The sequence below is a fragment of the Marmota flaviventris genome, chromosome X, assembly GCF_047511675.1.
Source record: "Marmota flaviventris isolate mMarFla1 chromosome X, mMarFla1.hap1, whole genome shotgun sequence".
Lineage (NCBI taxonomy): Eukaryota > Metazoa > Chordata > Mammalia > Rodentia > Sciuridae > Marmota > Marmota flaviventris.
Genome location: NC_092518.1, coordinates 131,032,179 through 131,047,376, shown reverse-complemented (window position 1 = coordinate 131,047,376; position 15,198 = coordinate 131,032,179). Strand labels below are relative to the sequence as shown.

General features: G+C 48.1%; 1 protein-coding gene across 6 annotated transcripts; it reads right to left on the bottom strand.

Annotated features, from left to right (window-relative positions):
• Positions 1 to 351: 351 nt before the first annotated feature.
• Hmgb3 (high mobility group box 3) lies at positions 352 to 13,842 on the bottom strand. 6 transcript variants are annotated; one of them, XM_071606442.1, is made up of 5 exons: positions 13,728 to 13,811; positions 4,818 to 4,904; positions 4,393 to 4,532; positions 3,739 to 3,913; positions 352 to 3,163 (listed from the first exon to the last, which is right to left on the bottom strand). In XM_071606442.1, the coding sequence occupies exons 1-5, from the start codon at positions 13,794 to 13,796 to the stop codon at positions 3,026 to 3,028; spliced, it is 609 nt and encodes a 202-aa protein (XP_071462543.1). In that variant the 5' UTR covers positions 13,797 to 13,811; the 3' UTR covers positions 352 to 3,025. The 6 variants fall into 6 exon arrangements, with proteins under 6 accessions (XP_071462543.1, XP_071462544.1, XP_071462545.1 ...); XM_071606443.1 differs by having other exon boundaries at positions 353 to 3,163; positions 4,818 to 4,972; positions 13,783 to 13,842; XM_071606444.1 differs by having other exon boundaries at positions 353 to 3,163; positions 13,783 to 13,800.
• Positions 13,843 to 15,198: the final 1,356 nt, after the last annotated feature.

Here is a 15,198-nt window from a genome sequence, read left to right as displayed (position 1 = left end):
CCTTGTTGGGCCTGGCTCTGTCAGCCAACTAAGCCCGGACCCTCAGCCTCAGGGAGCCCTGGTTGGCAGGGCTGACGGATTACAAGTACACAGCCACTTTATCAAACAGCAGCCTGTTAGCATCCTGCAAATTGCATATTTATCCAGGCACAGAGCTCCAGAGCCAACTCCCCCTTACTCCCCTGGCTAAAAGGTTAATCTAGGGGTCTTGGAGTCCTTCACACTTGGCATTTGGGATATCATTCCACTAAATGTTAATAATAGTTCAGATCAATGGTTACAAACAATAGTGTTGGTACTTTCTAAAATACCAATTCTCACCAACCAAAACCACAGAGGCCCAATAGCTCAAACAGATTACAGACAGCCCACTGATTACTTTTTGGGAAGACTGATTAAGAAACTTTATTACAGAAAATGAATGCATCCAACGTCCCCAAGTACATTTGTGACAAGAACAGACACAAGGGAGACACAGACAATAGTTGCTACATTACAGCCTTGTTCTTTCCAAAAGATAAAACATTACTCAAGAACAGGGTAAGGGGGTTGGAAGAGTGTGTTTGAGAAAAAAGTACTGTCCTTTTGACTTAATAACAGGTTGGCATTGCAAGAGGATTGGTCCAGAAATCAAGCTAAGCCTAACCTTTTGTGGTAACATCATGCCACTTAAAGCATCTCAGAGAAGCTAGAGAACAACATTCCACTGGGGCATCTAGTGGCAGTGTGAAAACCTTAAGAGTAGTGGTCTTGTAACAAGCAACTGGAGTCTCTCTATAACCAAGTCTGCTTAATCAAACATCATTTAGCTAAAACCTACCCCCCACTTCTATCTGGCTACTGAGGGAGCATAAAATCCACCCCCTCCCATAGTTAGAAAACTACTTCCTTGGGATTACAGGTTGAGGATCTCTTGCATATCTGATGAGGTTGGCCTGTACATTGTGCATTGTGCAGTAGTAGCAGTTTCAGTTTAGAATGCCAAGTGACAAGGGCATGGCTAAAGCAGGATGAACAATCCTGGAACAAGTGCCTCTGGGCAAACCTAATGACCAAGGGTTTTTAAATTAGTGGAAGAATTAAAAAAACATATTTAGGACAAACAGTTCTGATGGAGAGGGAATGGTTATGAATGAAGATCAGCTGTGACCATGACTTGCACTCATCTAGGACCTGACACAGTAGAGAAGACAGCTCCTTAGACAAGCAAGGTTCCGAAGAGTGAACTTTTAAGAAAAAGCTGCTTTCTTGTAAAATACCATACACACAAAGAAAAAAAGAAAAAAATTTCTATATCCAAGTGTTAATGCTAGGCAATGCTGACACTTACCCACAACAGTATTATCATTTGTTACTTCAATGAAGTACAGATAATCCATCCACTGATATTTAGTATCACCATTTGCCACTGTAGCAACCACCCCCATCCTATCCTGGGCAAAATGTTAACACCATTTACTAATACAACCACTGAAACACAAACCAAGCTTCTTTCAGTTTAAGAACATTGAACAACAATCTACATTTCTGGTGAATAAGCTCAAATCACAGGTAGGCCACTCTCTATTTCATGATACACTTAACTGCTTAGAAATGTTGATCCTATCGGCCTGCTGAAGTGACCCAAGATGGAACTTAAGAAACTTTCTTGGAATGTCTGATTTTTTGAATGAGGAAAACAGGGCCAAAATACGGATAATGTCCCCTACCCCACCCCATCCCCCCTCACTGGGGTCTAGGAGACAAGCAGCAATTTAAGGCCTCCTCAAATGTTGAGCACAAGAAATAACTATGCATCCCATTACATGTGCAGGAGTCAGAGAGGAGTGAGAATAAATAAGGTATGAAGTTTTACACCCTATATACTCTGGAAGACATTCTTACTGTTTAGCAATGCATTTGACACCAAAAGGGGATGTAGAAGCCGAAGGTAAGAAGTAAAATCTGGAGTTAGCTGGCCCCCATCCCGCCTGCCTGCCTTCCTGAACACTACTGAAGGATGCTGGCCCTTGCCTGTCACTACATTCACTGGTCTACACTTCATCTTAATGCCATTCAGATACAACAAATCATGCAGTAACTTCAAGTAGCCCCCTCCTTCATCTCAGTCCTAAGCTGACCATGTGAGTAAAATAGAAGTTACCAGATTTATAGGGAGGAACAGTCTTAAAAATGTAATACTGTTTATTTAACTTCAAAAACATTTCAGCATTCTAAACATACAAAAAATAACATAACGTCGCAAATTGCATTTAAGTACAGAAGGTTCTTGAACTTTCATTGATGCAGTAGCTCTTTGCTTTGCTGACAATGAAGAGTTCTACAGTTTGTTTGAAAACAAAGTTTAAAATCTACCGTACTTAACTAAAAAAAAATTCAAACACTTCTCATGCCAGCTGACCCCCCTTTTTCCACAACTAAGAAAGGCAGCAGAATGCTATATCACTATATACAAAAACAAGACAACCTGAAGCTAAATGGATGCCCACCGCAGTGTCAACAGGTCCAGCCTCACAGTGCACGCCCTGAGCTACGGCCCCTCCAAAAGGCATCTTCCCCCCACAGCCTCAACGCCAAGCAAGGAGCATCAAGAGTTTGTCTCGGTTGTTTTGTTCTTTTTACAGACTATAGATATGTACAGTTGATAACTGAGGATTTCTAGCCAATAACCATATAGTTAACACCACCTTACAAATTAAAAAAAAAAATGCCAGAAACATCTTCAAATGCCTTGTCACACCAACAGCAAAGTGCACAGAGTGAGGAGAACACGAGAGTGCCTTTTCATTTTAAAAATGTTTGGAAATATGTACAACTTTGATACAGTTTTAGGGTGCTCTGGACACCCAGGGCCACTTCATGTAAACCACTGACAATTTCTAGAGCATTTTGAGAGACTACAATATGATCGTGATCAAATTCTGAAATTAAACCTAATGAGAGTAACAGACACATCTCAAATAAGATGTGTCAATCATGGCGCTCCCCTACTCTAAGGTATTCACAAGACGGATAAACAGTTTTTTTATTCATCCTCCTCCTCCTCCTCCTCCTCTTCTTCTTCCTCCTCTTCTTCGTCTTCCTCTTCCACTTTTTTCCGGGCAACTTTAGCAGGACCCTTTGTGCCATCAAACTTTCCTTTAGACTTATAGTCAGCAACATCCTGGAAGGAACAGGGACACATTCTGAATGAGTGTCCGAGATCTCAAGCAAAATGTAGAAGCATGCAGCCCTCGCCTCAGGTAAGAAATCAGGAATTGCAAAGACAGGAGACAGGGCTACTATTATATTCTAAGTATTTGTTTCCATATACACAATTGTTTCTTGGCCATTCAAATTCTAAAGTTAAAGGACACACAAGTATCTTTTAAGTCATATCAACAGCCCTATCAATATTCATTATCAATTTTTTTGTAGCACTGGGGATGAAGTCAAGGATCTTGCACTGATAGGCAAGCAATGCACTGCTGAGCTACATGCATCCCCAGCACTGCACTTAAAAACTGGGGCTGAAGATACAGCTCAGTGGTAGACAGCATGATATGAAGCCCTAGATTTGATCCTCAGCACTGCAAAAATTATGCCTAAGACAAAAATCTGCCGTTAAGTATCAACACCAACACACAGGGCTGATCTTGGGAGATGGGCTGCTGCATGCTGTGCCAAGTACTTGGCCCAGCAAAGCAGCCACATACCCCACAACCCACCAATACTATGGCAGATTCTAGTCCACCTTACCTTCTCGTATTTCTCCTTCAGCTTTGCAGCCTTAGTGATGTATGGCTGCTTTTCACTGTCACTTAAGTTATTCCACATCTCACCCAGCTTTTTTGCCACATCTCCAATGGAGATACCAGGATTTGTGGACTTGATCTTGGGGCGGAATTCTGAACAGAACAAGAAGAATCCAGACCTTGGAGGAGAGAGAGATATAACTTAGAGAAAGCACAAAATCATGAGCTTAGACTTAATTCCCATGTTCCTGAGCTCACATACCTCTCAGCACAAGTTCTCCCTGTCATACTACATTCAATGCTATAGAGCTATAGACTCTAGAATGGTTAAGATGTTTCCAAAATGTATGGTTCTTTATTACCGTTACTGGCTAAAGGGTAAAGAACATATTTAAGACACTGGCTCCCAGAACTAGGGTGCATCCTTCTCAGTGGAAGGGCCAACAGGCAACTGGTGCACATGCACTTATACATGATACACACACAGAGAGCCAATAAACACATCAGCCCTAACTATGGACAATACTGGTATTGCATTTTAAAGCTGAAAAGTTTAGAATGTTTTGCAGAGGCGTCTCATTTCTTAACTAAAATATCTTTAAAAAAATATTCAAAGCAGAAAGAAAGCTCTTGTTATTTCAAGTGTATAGCCACTTACGGTGGTCTTTTGGGGGCATTAGGGTCCTTTTTCTTCTTGCCTCCCTTAGCTGGTCCATAGTCCTTCATTTCCCGATCATAGCGTACTTTATCTGCCTTTGCCATTTCATCAAATTTAGATTTCTCTTTCCCAGACATTGTCTGCAAAGAACAGGACCTGTTAAATTCCTTAATGCAGTGAGCACATACTTGCCCAACTGTTCTGTAATTAAATAAAGTGACATCTAAAGAACCACTTGCAAAAGACGAACAAAGAATTTAAACCATTACAGAGCCTTAACAAAGGTACACACGCAAAATTAAAAAGACAAGCAAGATAATGTCTAAGTTAGAAATAAAAGAGCCATAGGAGGTGACTTTCTAGGAATGTAACCCCAAAATATGAAGTACAACTAAGCCTACTATGAAGTTGCAAAAGAAAAATACCTTCCACCTCTCAGAGCACTTCTTGGAAAATTCTGCAAAATTGACAGGGACTTCTGGATTTTTCTTCTTATGTTCTTCTCTGCAAGTCTGCACAAAGAAAGCATAAGCAGACATCTTGCCCTTTGGTTTCTTGGGGTCACCTTTAGCCATCCTGACTGTGATAGATGGAAAGAAGAAGAACAAACAAGGAATGACAACGAGGAACAAAACTACAAGAAATACCAAAGGAAGAGCAAAATTAAGTTAGTTCTTAGAAAGCCCCCTTCACCCAACACCTGACATCTCTGGCAAGAAGGCAGAGTAGGAAGGAAAGCAGCTTCACTGTCGCTTGTCATTTAACTTTTGACCAGCATGAAGCGCGCTGGTTTGCGAGTTACTTCTCCAGAGCAATCAAGTTCTCCAAATGGAGCTAACGTAAGTGGGGTGCTCAGTGCTACATTACTGAAGCACTACGTTTTATAAACTACAACACAAAGTGGGAAGAGCACAGAGAGGAAACATTTGTAGGGAGTATATAACATAAGCTTGAAGAAAATGATTTAAAGCTGGCTGGCTATACGTTTACAAAATATTGTCATCTCGCTACTGAACAACATCAAAGGGGAAAAAAAAACTAAATAGGGAACATTTGAAATGTCACTACCGGACAAGGCATTTGGCTTATGAAAATGGCTTTTAAAACACTGGTAATCTGGAAAGTGAGCAGGTATCCCTTGTACTAGTAGTTCAAATCCTTCAGTATCTAAAGGGGTAGGAGATATGGAAAAGGCTAGTCTTGTCCATGTGTAACGCAGAATGCAGGTCCAGCCAGGAATACTTTCTCTAAAGTTTCCAAATAAAAATGCAGCTGTGGCGTGTCATCTTCCCTGTCCCACCCCCCAGCTTCCCGCCATCTTTTCCTTTTCCCACACCCAAGGTCATCATGTAAAAATAAAGCACTCCCCTTGGCATCGACCGCCCCCGGGGCTGCATTAGAGCCCCGCAGTGGCAACGCTGGTGGGGCGGGACCCGGAGCGGGGGAGCCCCATCCTGCAGCCCGACTCGCCCCGGTGCCCGGTCCCCCGGACACCCATAATTCACCTTCCATTTTGTCAAAAGCCTCCTGATGAAAGAAAGTGCCCCTCAAATCCTATGCTGCCACCCTCGGGGGGCGCGTGGAACCCGGGGCCGCGGCGGCAGGCGTCCGCGGGGGGTGTGGGGCCGGGCCGGCAGCAGCCGCGGCAGTGGCTGTGGCGCCCGCCGCGCCTCCTTAGCCCAGCTCGCTAAAATGGCTGATCCGCGCGCGGCCGGCGCAGGCGGCGACGGCGGCGGCGGCGAACAAAGCGGCCCGGGCCCCGCCACCGCCGCCGCCACCCGCTGGCAGGCCCCCACCCCGCCCCGCCCCGCCGGGGTCGCCCGGGGCGCAAGGGCCACTGGCCGGACCTCCCCGCCCCCCGGCGAGGGGCGCACTCCTCGGGATAACAAAGGCGCCCGTGCAGCCATGACGCTCGGCCGCGCCGGGGCCCGCGGCAGCGCCCCCAGCCCTTCACGCCTCCCGCCCGGGGCCGCGGGCACCCTGGCGGAGGCCAGAACCCGCCACGAGCTCCCGCCGCTCATTCCGCCCGCCTCTCCGCCTCTCACTGGAGTCCCGCACCGCGCCAGCCATGTTAACCCCAGCGGCGGCGCCCGGTGAGCTGGAGTCGAGCGGGGGGCAGCCGGCTCGAGCCCCCCCCTCCCCCGGGCCGCCTGGCGCTCCGCGACGGCCATGTTAATGCAGAGCCCGCAGCGCAGCCCGCGGGCCCGCAGGGCGCCCGGCCAAGCCCTGGAGCGAAGTTTGCCGGCGCCGCAGCCCTCGGTGGGCACCGGCTGCCCGCTCCCAGCTGAGTCCCTCTATGGGCCGGGGTGTACCGGGTCCCCTTCACGCTGCCGCCGCCAGTGCCCGCAACCCGCAGCCGCCCCTCAGCTCGCCCCGCCGCGCCACCGCAGCTGCAGAACATCTGGCCTGGGAGCCCTGGCCCCTCGGCCGCCCCTGGGGGCGACTGCTGAGCTTGGTTCCGCCGAGGGTGCCAAGCCCCAAAAGCGGGGAGCTAGGGCAAAAGCATTTGAAAAGTTGAAACACCTGAATCGCGTCTTCCTTCCCGGCCACCTAGCAAGAGAGAAGGCGAAGGGGCGGGAAGGGCGCAGAAGGAGAGGCAGGGGAAAGCGGTGGCAGGCGCGCTCGCGGTGGCGCGGGCCGGAAAGTTGTGCGGGAGCTGCTGCTGCTGCTGCGGCGGCGGCGGCGGCGGCGGCGGCGGCGGTGGCGGTGGCGGTGGCGGGCGCGGGCAGTGCGAAACGTACCTGTATTGTTCGCTAGTCTGGGCAGCGCAGGGCACGACGCGCGGCTCAGCGCTCCCCAGCCTCGCGCTAGCTGCCTCCACGAGAGCCGCCTGATTGGCCAGCGGGCTCCGCCGTTTAAAACAGCCTCCTCGCCTGGCCATTGGCTGCTGGCCTCATGCATATTAAGTAGGCGCCCGCGCCCATTGGGCGCGGCCTCTGGGATCATTCATTCAAACAGAACAACCCGCCGGCTCCGGCTGCGGAGGCAAAACAGAATAATAATAATATCCTCTCTTGCCCATCCCTCCCGCACCGTCCTCTCTGAACTGAGCTGCGATCTCGAAGGACTTTGCAGAGATGGCCCCTGGATTCCCAGAGGCCTCGGCCTCTGGCGTGGGAAGGCGAGGTCGAGCCCAGCTGCCTTGCCCTCTGCTCCCGCCGCGCCGCGGCCGGGAGCCCCGGTCCTGGCCCCTGGCCCCTGGCCCTTAGTCCGCTCCACTGCCTGGGGAAACCTCCCTGGGCCAACCTACTAGGACCGACGGTCCTCCACCTCTACCCAGTTCCGCGGCAACACAGCGGCAGGGGCCTGGGTATAGTTCCCTCCTCCATGCCCAGCTGAGAGCCGCTGCATCCTCTTAGAGATTAGGATGTTTCGGCCCTTGGATCCCGCTGCCCACTCGAAAGGAATCTGATTCCGCCCTTGCAGATCCTGTTCCACTAGGCTCTTTGCACTAATTGCCACAAAGTCTGTATTTGCGCCTGCAATTTTGGAAACGGCGGACTGGAACACCAAAACGGAGTTTGATAAGAGCAGAAAAATTTTGAGAAATTGTAGTTTCGTGAGCAGGGAGTTAAGAGTGAAACTGGCCCCTCTTCACGGCCTCTTTTCAGACAGGCTTTATCTCCTCTTTGGACACACCCCCTAGTGAAGAATCAAAATGCTAAGAATGAAAGAATGAATAAGATTTGACTTGGTCTTCACTTTGCCACAACCTGATGTATAGCCTTTAGCAAGGCACTCTTGGGGGGAATCAGTCAATGGTTTTCAAAGTGTGAGATGACTAATGTTACTTCTCTAATGGATGTTTGGAAATTTGTGTAGATTTTTGGTTACCAAGAAGACTGTCTCACAGCAGCTCAGGAGGCTGAAACAGGAGGATCAGAACTTCAAAGCCAGCCTCAGCAACTAGGAGGCCCTAAGCAACTCAGTGAGATCCTGACTCTAAATAAAATACAAAATAGGGCTGGGGATGTGACTCAGTGACTGAGTGATCCTGAGTTCAATCCCCAGTAAAAACCCCCAAAAAAGAAGACTGGCAAGTGTTGCTGGAATTCAATAAGAAAAAGATATTTTCAGGATGTTAAATGTACTACACTGAGCAGGGCCATCACTAAGTGTTTCACTCCAAATACCAATATCAACCCTGTTTGAAAAACACCTAAGAGCTCTTGTCTCTTTGAGGTAGCACAAACTTCCTAGAAAGGATGAAAAAGGAAGGGTGAGAAAAATTAAAACATTTTAAGGATTGAAATTTGGAGAAAACAATACAAAGGAGGAAACATGAGTTCATCTCCCCCATGTGACGTTCCCTTTCCAAAGGCCAAGAGATCCAGCTATTTTTGATTCACATAATTGGAAAGGAGACTCACTATAAGATTAGTTTTTCAGATGTTTTCCAAAGAATGTGACTGAGTTTGAAGTGTGCAAAGGAGCTAGCTTCACACAGTACCTGTATCCCCAGCCCTTGCCAAGACATCCTCTGAGACCTTAAAGCTGGAACACCTAAGCATCCAATCCAGACCAAAAGACAACAATAGTGGAGCTTTTGACAAGAGCTGACAGGTATCAAGCCACTATCCCAAATCTCCAATCTACAGACTATCAGGAGTTCAGATCTTAGGGCACCTCATCTGACTCTCAGCCCCATTAGAACTCACTGAATGGTTGCTTACCTTCTTGACTACCTCCAATTATAGAGAGCTTACCACCTCCCTTCTTGGATGTCCCTTCCATCTCTAACCATCTCTGAACCTTGGAGATCGCCATCCTACACATAATCCAATCCCTCACCCTTCAGAGAGTCATGGCAGGCTAGGACTTTTCTCCAGGCAGACAGTTCCAGCTTCTATAGCCAAATTCTCAGTACCCAACCTGCCCAGGCTACAGCTGTCTTCTTTTCCTGCGCCCCCCATCTCTGCCTAGTCCAGAGAACAGTCTCCCCATTGATCTGACCTCCCTTCTGCCAGAGCACATTGACCTCTCAAGGTTGTTGAGCCTTCCTAGGCCAGATATTTGGGCTGAAGTCTTAGCACAGGGTCTCCCGGTGGGCCAGCTGTTGCCCTGCATCCTAGCCATACTAGGTAGCTAGCAACATTTAGCATTAGCAGAGACAGCAGCTTGAAGGCAAACCAGAAAGATAAGAGCATCTCCAAATTACCCAGATCCCTGCTTCCCCACTCCCCACCCCCCACCCTCCACCCCCTCCACAGCCCCACCCAGTCTCCTCTTTCTGTACACATACTTCTAAAGTGAAAAGGGTTGCTCCTACTCTTCGAGGGAGGTGTTTCCATCTCTGCTCTAGAGAAAGCTCCTCCTTATAGGAGTAGCTGAAGCACTTGGTCTGAAGCTTCCAACTGTGGTTGCAATGATCAGAACCTTAGGTGACTATGACTTAGCTTAGAGTGTTAGAGATCTGAAGGTGCCATGGTTCCCTGCTTCTACCCCCGCCCCAACAAACACATGTCTTCTTCATTTCCAACCTTGCCCTTTTCTCCAACTCTTCCCTGAGTCCCCATTTGGAGACCTTAACAGCTCGATTTACTTCTATGTGGCCTATGTGATTCCTACCTCACCAAATCTCTCATAATTTAATTCCATGTACATGTATTGAATGTCTTTTAATGAATAACAGAAAGGAGATGGTATGGAAGGGTAGGGCTGGAAGGGACAAGGCTGTGACCACTTGGGCTGTGTTGATGACTTCCTGGTATACTCTTTGACATGTTACCTCACCCCTTCCAGCCTCAGCATCCTTTGTCAAACCAATTCAACCTATCTTCTCCACTTAGAGCATTTCTCAGTCTTATGGTAAGGGAGGCTGTGAGTGAGGGTGGTCTGGTTGTCACTAGTCTAAAGCTGCCCAGGGCAGGGCTAACAATCAGTCTGGAAGACAAGAAAGTAACATAAAGTGAGAGGTGTCTGGGTCCAGTCTGGGCTTAGGGACCCCAAAGCGGGTCGCCACCTCTGTGCAGCAGAGAAGTCAATTAGTATGTACTGTCTTGGGGGTAACTTACACAGGAGCCCAGACCAGTTAAGCAACTGATGGGGTGAAGGAGGGTGCTTTAGGCCTCTGCCCTGGCCTCTGGAGAAAGCTCTTTAACCCTGTCACTCAACTCTGAGGCCCAGTACCAAGCAAAGCCTATCCACAAAGGAGAACCTCAAACCAGAATCCCTTAAGCTGCTCAGCTGCCTAGAGAAGTTATTAAAACATTGAAAGTAAATAAGAAATAGGACAAAGTGTGGCAAATGTTATTTAAAGAGGTTTTCAGTTCCTGTCAGTTGAAGGCCCCCAAAAGATTAAGAGAAATTCTTATCATTCAACAAAGATGAATCCCTGATCCCCTGGTGCAACCTTCTCCCGCCTCTATGCACAGGCTTCTAAGTCCTCACTTGGGAACCCAGCACTTAAAGGAGACTTTCAGAAACCAAGCCAGGCCAACTCCTGTTTAATAATCAATGTAGGGCTGAGTATGTGGCTCAGCCTGGCATGCTCAATGCCCTAGATTCAATCCCAGCAACATATACATTCACACACACACACACACACACACACACACCAACAATCAGTGGAAGTGTAGTGGGTGGGGCAGGGGTATATTGGTATGGGATTGTTGAATCATTTAAAATAGCACCCTTGAGGGGCTAGGGCTGTAGCTCAGCAGTAGAGTGCTTGCCTAGCATGTGTGAGGCACTGGTTCGATCCTGAGCATCACATAAAAATAAACAAAATAAAGGCATTCTGTCCATCTACAACTACAATAAATAAATAAATAGCACCCTTGAGAAGAGGTTTCCAGTTTCCAACAATGGCCCTAGATAGGTCCACAGGAAACCTGGTGGATGGGGCAGGCCTGCACCTCCTTTCCCACCACACCCCACTGTACAGATTCCTCAGGCATCCTGAGACTCCATGGCCTAGAGCCTTGATTCCTGATCAAGACTTGAGCCCTGGGGTCTGAATATGATGCTGGTCTGCACAGAGGTGGCTGGGCCCTCACATTTGGAGGCAGCTGGGGGCAGCTCCTTCCCACAGCATTGATCTTGCCCTAGGATAGGATGAGCTACCTCTCTCAGTACCTATTCAAAAAGGAGTTTGGAAGCCAGGGTCATTTAGCCTGACACAGGCCTACCTACAAGTACCACACAAGGGCTCTTCTTACCACACAAGGTTGCTTTTAGGCAGACTGAAAAGCAGGAAGTGGGTGAACTCAGGAAGGATTGCCTGCATTTTACCATTCACACCCAGGTAGGTAGGAATAAAATCCTAATCTACAAAAGCTCCAGGGCCAATGAAACTGGACAGACCAGACCTTCAGGGAAGTTGGGGGTGGGGTGTGGAAGAGAAGTGCCCTTGACCCTGCCAGATACTGTGTCCTGGGAGAGTTCAAGGACCCTCCCTTGGGGAAAGAGAAGGAAGAGCCCTGCTCTGAAAAACCTTGCCATCTTCACCATGTTGCTGGGTAACCAACCCAGTGGAGACTACCTAACCCTCAACCCCCATCCCATCCAGAGAATGCACACTTACAGTAGGTCTGCCACCTTGCGCTGAGTTTTGGAGTGGTGGCCCTTCTGTGTCCAGGGCTCTGACTCACTGAGCAGCTAATGAGCCAGCATCTCCCTCTTAGGGAACAGGTACAAGCTGTCTGTCTTTACCTGAACCAAAGGGATTCCTGCAGTGTGGGTGGGGGGCTGAGGACAGGCCAGTCTCTATGTGGGTTTGGAGCAGCTCTTTAAAAAGTGCTCCTGGGCCGTGGTGCATTAGCGTATACCTGTAATTCCAGCAACTAGGGAGGCTGAGACAAGAGATCTTGAGTTCAAACCCAGCCTCAGCAACTTAACAAGGCCCTAAGCAACTCAGTGAGATCCTGTATCTAAATAAAATACAAAATAGGGCTGGGGATGTAGCTCAGGAAAAAAAAAAAGTGCTCCTGGGGCTGGGGGTATAGCCCAGTAACAGAGCTAGCCTAACAAGCCTGAAAACAAACAAAAACAAATAAATTCCCCTCCTCCCTCTTCCTGGGCCTGTTTCTCCTCTTTGAAAGGAGAAGCCACAGTGGTTTTCTTAGAGCATTAGCATACTTAGGATTGCCAGGAGGGCTCCACAAAGAGACTTCAAACACTGCCTTCCTATCTCCATACACCCTCCCTTCCCCAAACCCTGCAAATCAATACAAACAAAACTGAGAGGTGGCCTTGCAAAGGCCCTCTACCTGTACCAGCACACTGTAAGAGGACTTTAGACACAGGCGGGCGGTGGATGGTGAAAGTGTGACTGTGGAAAGGACAGCATTCTACCAACTATGTGCACCCCTTCTTGCCTTCAGTCTGTTCTAAGAAAAGTGGTCAGAAGGTCCCTGCTCAGTCAGAACATGTTTCTCCTCTGCTCTGGACCCTCTTAGAGCTTCCCTGCTCCTCAGAGCAAAGCCCCAGCGGCTCTGAAAGGGTGATTTAAGTCATCCGTGCCACATACACCTCTAATTGCAGCTCTCAATTCTCTCCTTATTCTGCCCCACCTCCCTCATTAAGAGCCACCTCAGGATCATGGCACTTGTTCTTCCCATTGCCTGGATACTTTTCTCCCATGAATCTGCTCTCACCCTAACCTCTGGTAGGTCTCTTCCCTGAGCACCCATCCTTGCCTGTGCCCCTCCCCCTGCTTTCTTTTCCTAGGAGCACTTAACACCTTTACAACTTTTATCTTACTGATTGACTGACTCCTCCTGTCCCCCTACCACCACAGAGTTAGCCTTGTAAAGACAGGGACCTCTTCTCCACTATCTCCCTAGTATGTGGCACAAAGCAAGCAATCCATTAAAATTCATTCAATGGTGCTGGGCTTGATGGCACATGCCTGTAATCCCAGCAGCTTGGGAGGCTGAGGCTGGAGGATTGTGAGTTCATGCTATCCTCAGCAACTTAGCTAGATCCTGTATCAAAATAAAAAATAAAAAGCTGGAGATATATCTCAGTGGTTAAACGCCCCTGGGTTGATGCCTAGTACCAAAAAAAAAAAAAAAAGTTGAATAAACAAATCAGTTTCCCTTTGATCTTGACCATTCCCCAGCCATGATCTAGGTAGGTCCGAGGGCAAGAGAGCTTCCAAACATTCTTAAAGCAAAATCCCCAGGCTCAAGAATTTTACAATCCAGACAGACTTGACACACTACCAGCTCTAAATGAAGTGTAGATGAAATAAATGTGAAACAGAATAAGAAAAATTGAGAAGACTTTATGGACAAGGAAGCCAATTTGAGATGGAAACAGAGGGTTAGTGAGGTTTCCATGGACAGAGAAGGAACAAATGACCTTAGGCTGAAGAGAAAGCAGACCCTTACACAGTGTGAAACAGCTGCTCCAGGGACACAGAGGTAAGGCACAGGTTTGACATACCAAAGGCTGTTCATGGTAGAGATTGTTATCTGCAAGTTCTCTCTAGCAGGCAATAGGGAGACACTGCAGGATTTTGAACAGGGCAATTACCCAATCATAGCTCTATTTGAAAAAGTTGTCCCTGCTGTTGTGGGGGGATGGGAAAGAGTGGGTGAGGGGGCAGAGACAGAGAGATCCCTTAGGAGAGATTGCAGGCCAAAGCTGGCTTGGACTTGGATTTGGGATATTGGCAGTGTGGGTTGGGAGAAGTAGCTGGATTTGTGCCCCACTTGCCCCCAGCCAATCTCCCCTTAATAGTGGTCAGTCCTCCAAGGATTTCTCCTCTCATGTCAGTGAGGTGTCCCCCTTCTCCAGACCCCAGACATTGCCATGCCTATCTGATCTCTTCTAGTGGCCTCCCTGTGGTCTCAATGCTAACTCTGCCTTCTCTCCTTTCCCTCACTAGGAGTGTGCACTTGCTGTACCCTAAGCAAGTACTACCCAGCCTGGAGACCTTGGCCCACTTGCCACCACCTCCCCCAAAAGGTTCCCTGATTTCCCAGGCCCACATTTTCCTTGCTCCCTCTGGTTTCCTTTATGGTACTTCTCAGAACTGTCATCCAGCCTCTGTTTGGGTGATTGATTATTGAATGTCAGTGTCACCCGGCCTCTCCTGCAAGTGGCACAGTGCCTGGGGCCCAGAGCCAATGAAAAGTATTTGAGAAATGAACAAAGGCCACAGCAAGTAAAGGACAGCTGTGTTATTGGATGCTAGGTATGGAGGGCATGCCCTCAGAAGGAGGCAGGTAGCCCTATCCCTGAACTTTGTGGTCTTTTTGTGGTTTTGTTTGTTTGTTTTGTTTTTTTAGATATACATGACACTTTTGGTCTCTTTTACCCAAACAAAAGAAGACCTGACTAGGGAAAGGGCAAATGCCAACTCCATTAAGGAATTGTTTCAATCAGGCAGGGGATTCACTGTATCCACCTGGTTCCTAGAGGCTACACAGGACAGAGCCGTGGAACTGGAGAAAGAGCCAGCGAGTACCAGAAACATTCTTGCTCTTTGTTCTGAGCCCTAGAACCTGCGGTTTATTTACAGTGCTAAGTAAGGCTTTGGCTTGCAAAGTGGGTCTAGTGATAGGACCTACCTCATAAATTGTTGTGGGGATTAAATGAATCAGTGCAATCTGAAACACTTAGAGCAATGCCTGGCACAAAATGCATGCTCAAGAAAGGTTTGCTGAGGCAAAGGAGTCATCTTTGATTTCACTCTTAATTCTTCAGATGATGCAGAAGATCAGCAGCTGGAAGGTAATCCAATCTGTGCTGGCACAAAGTTGACCTGTGTTTTCCTACAACTGAGAAAGGATTGCCCCTGCTGGGAGTCCTGTCTTCCCTAGCTAATCACCTATCTCTGGGCTACCTGTGACCTGA

Excerpts from the sequence above, each read along its gene's own strand:
- Hmgb3 (XM_071606441.1), bottom strand. Across the intron at positions 4,533-4,817 it reads AGTGCTCTGAGAGGTGGAAG|ACAATGTCTGGGAAAGAGAA; the intron begins GTATTTTTCTTT and ends TGTTCTTTGCAG. Across the intron at positions 3,164-3,738 it reads TGAAGGAGAAATACGAGAAG|GATGTTGCTGACTATAAGTC; the intron begins GTAAGGTGGACT and ends TGTTCCTTCCAG.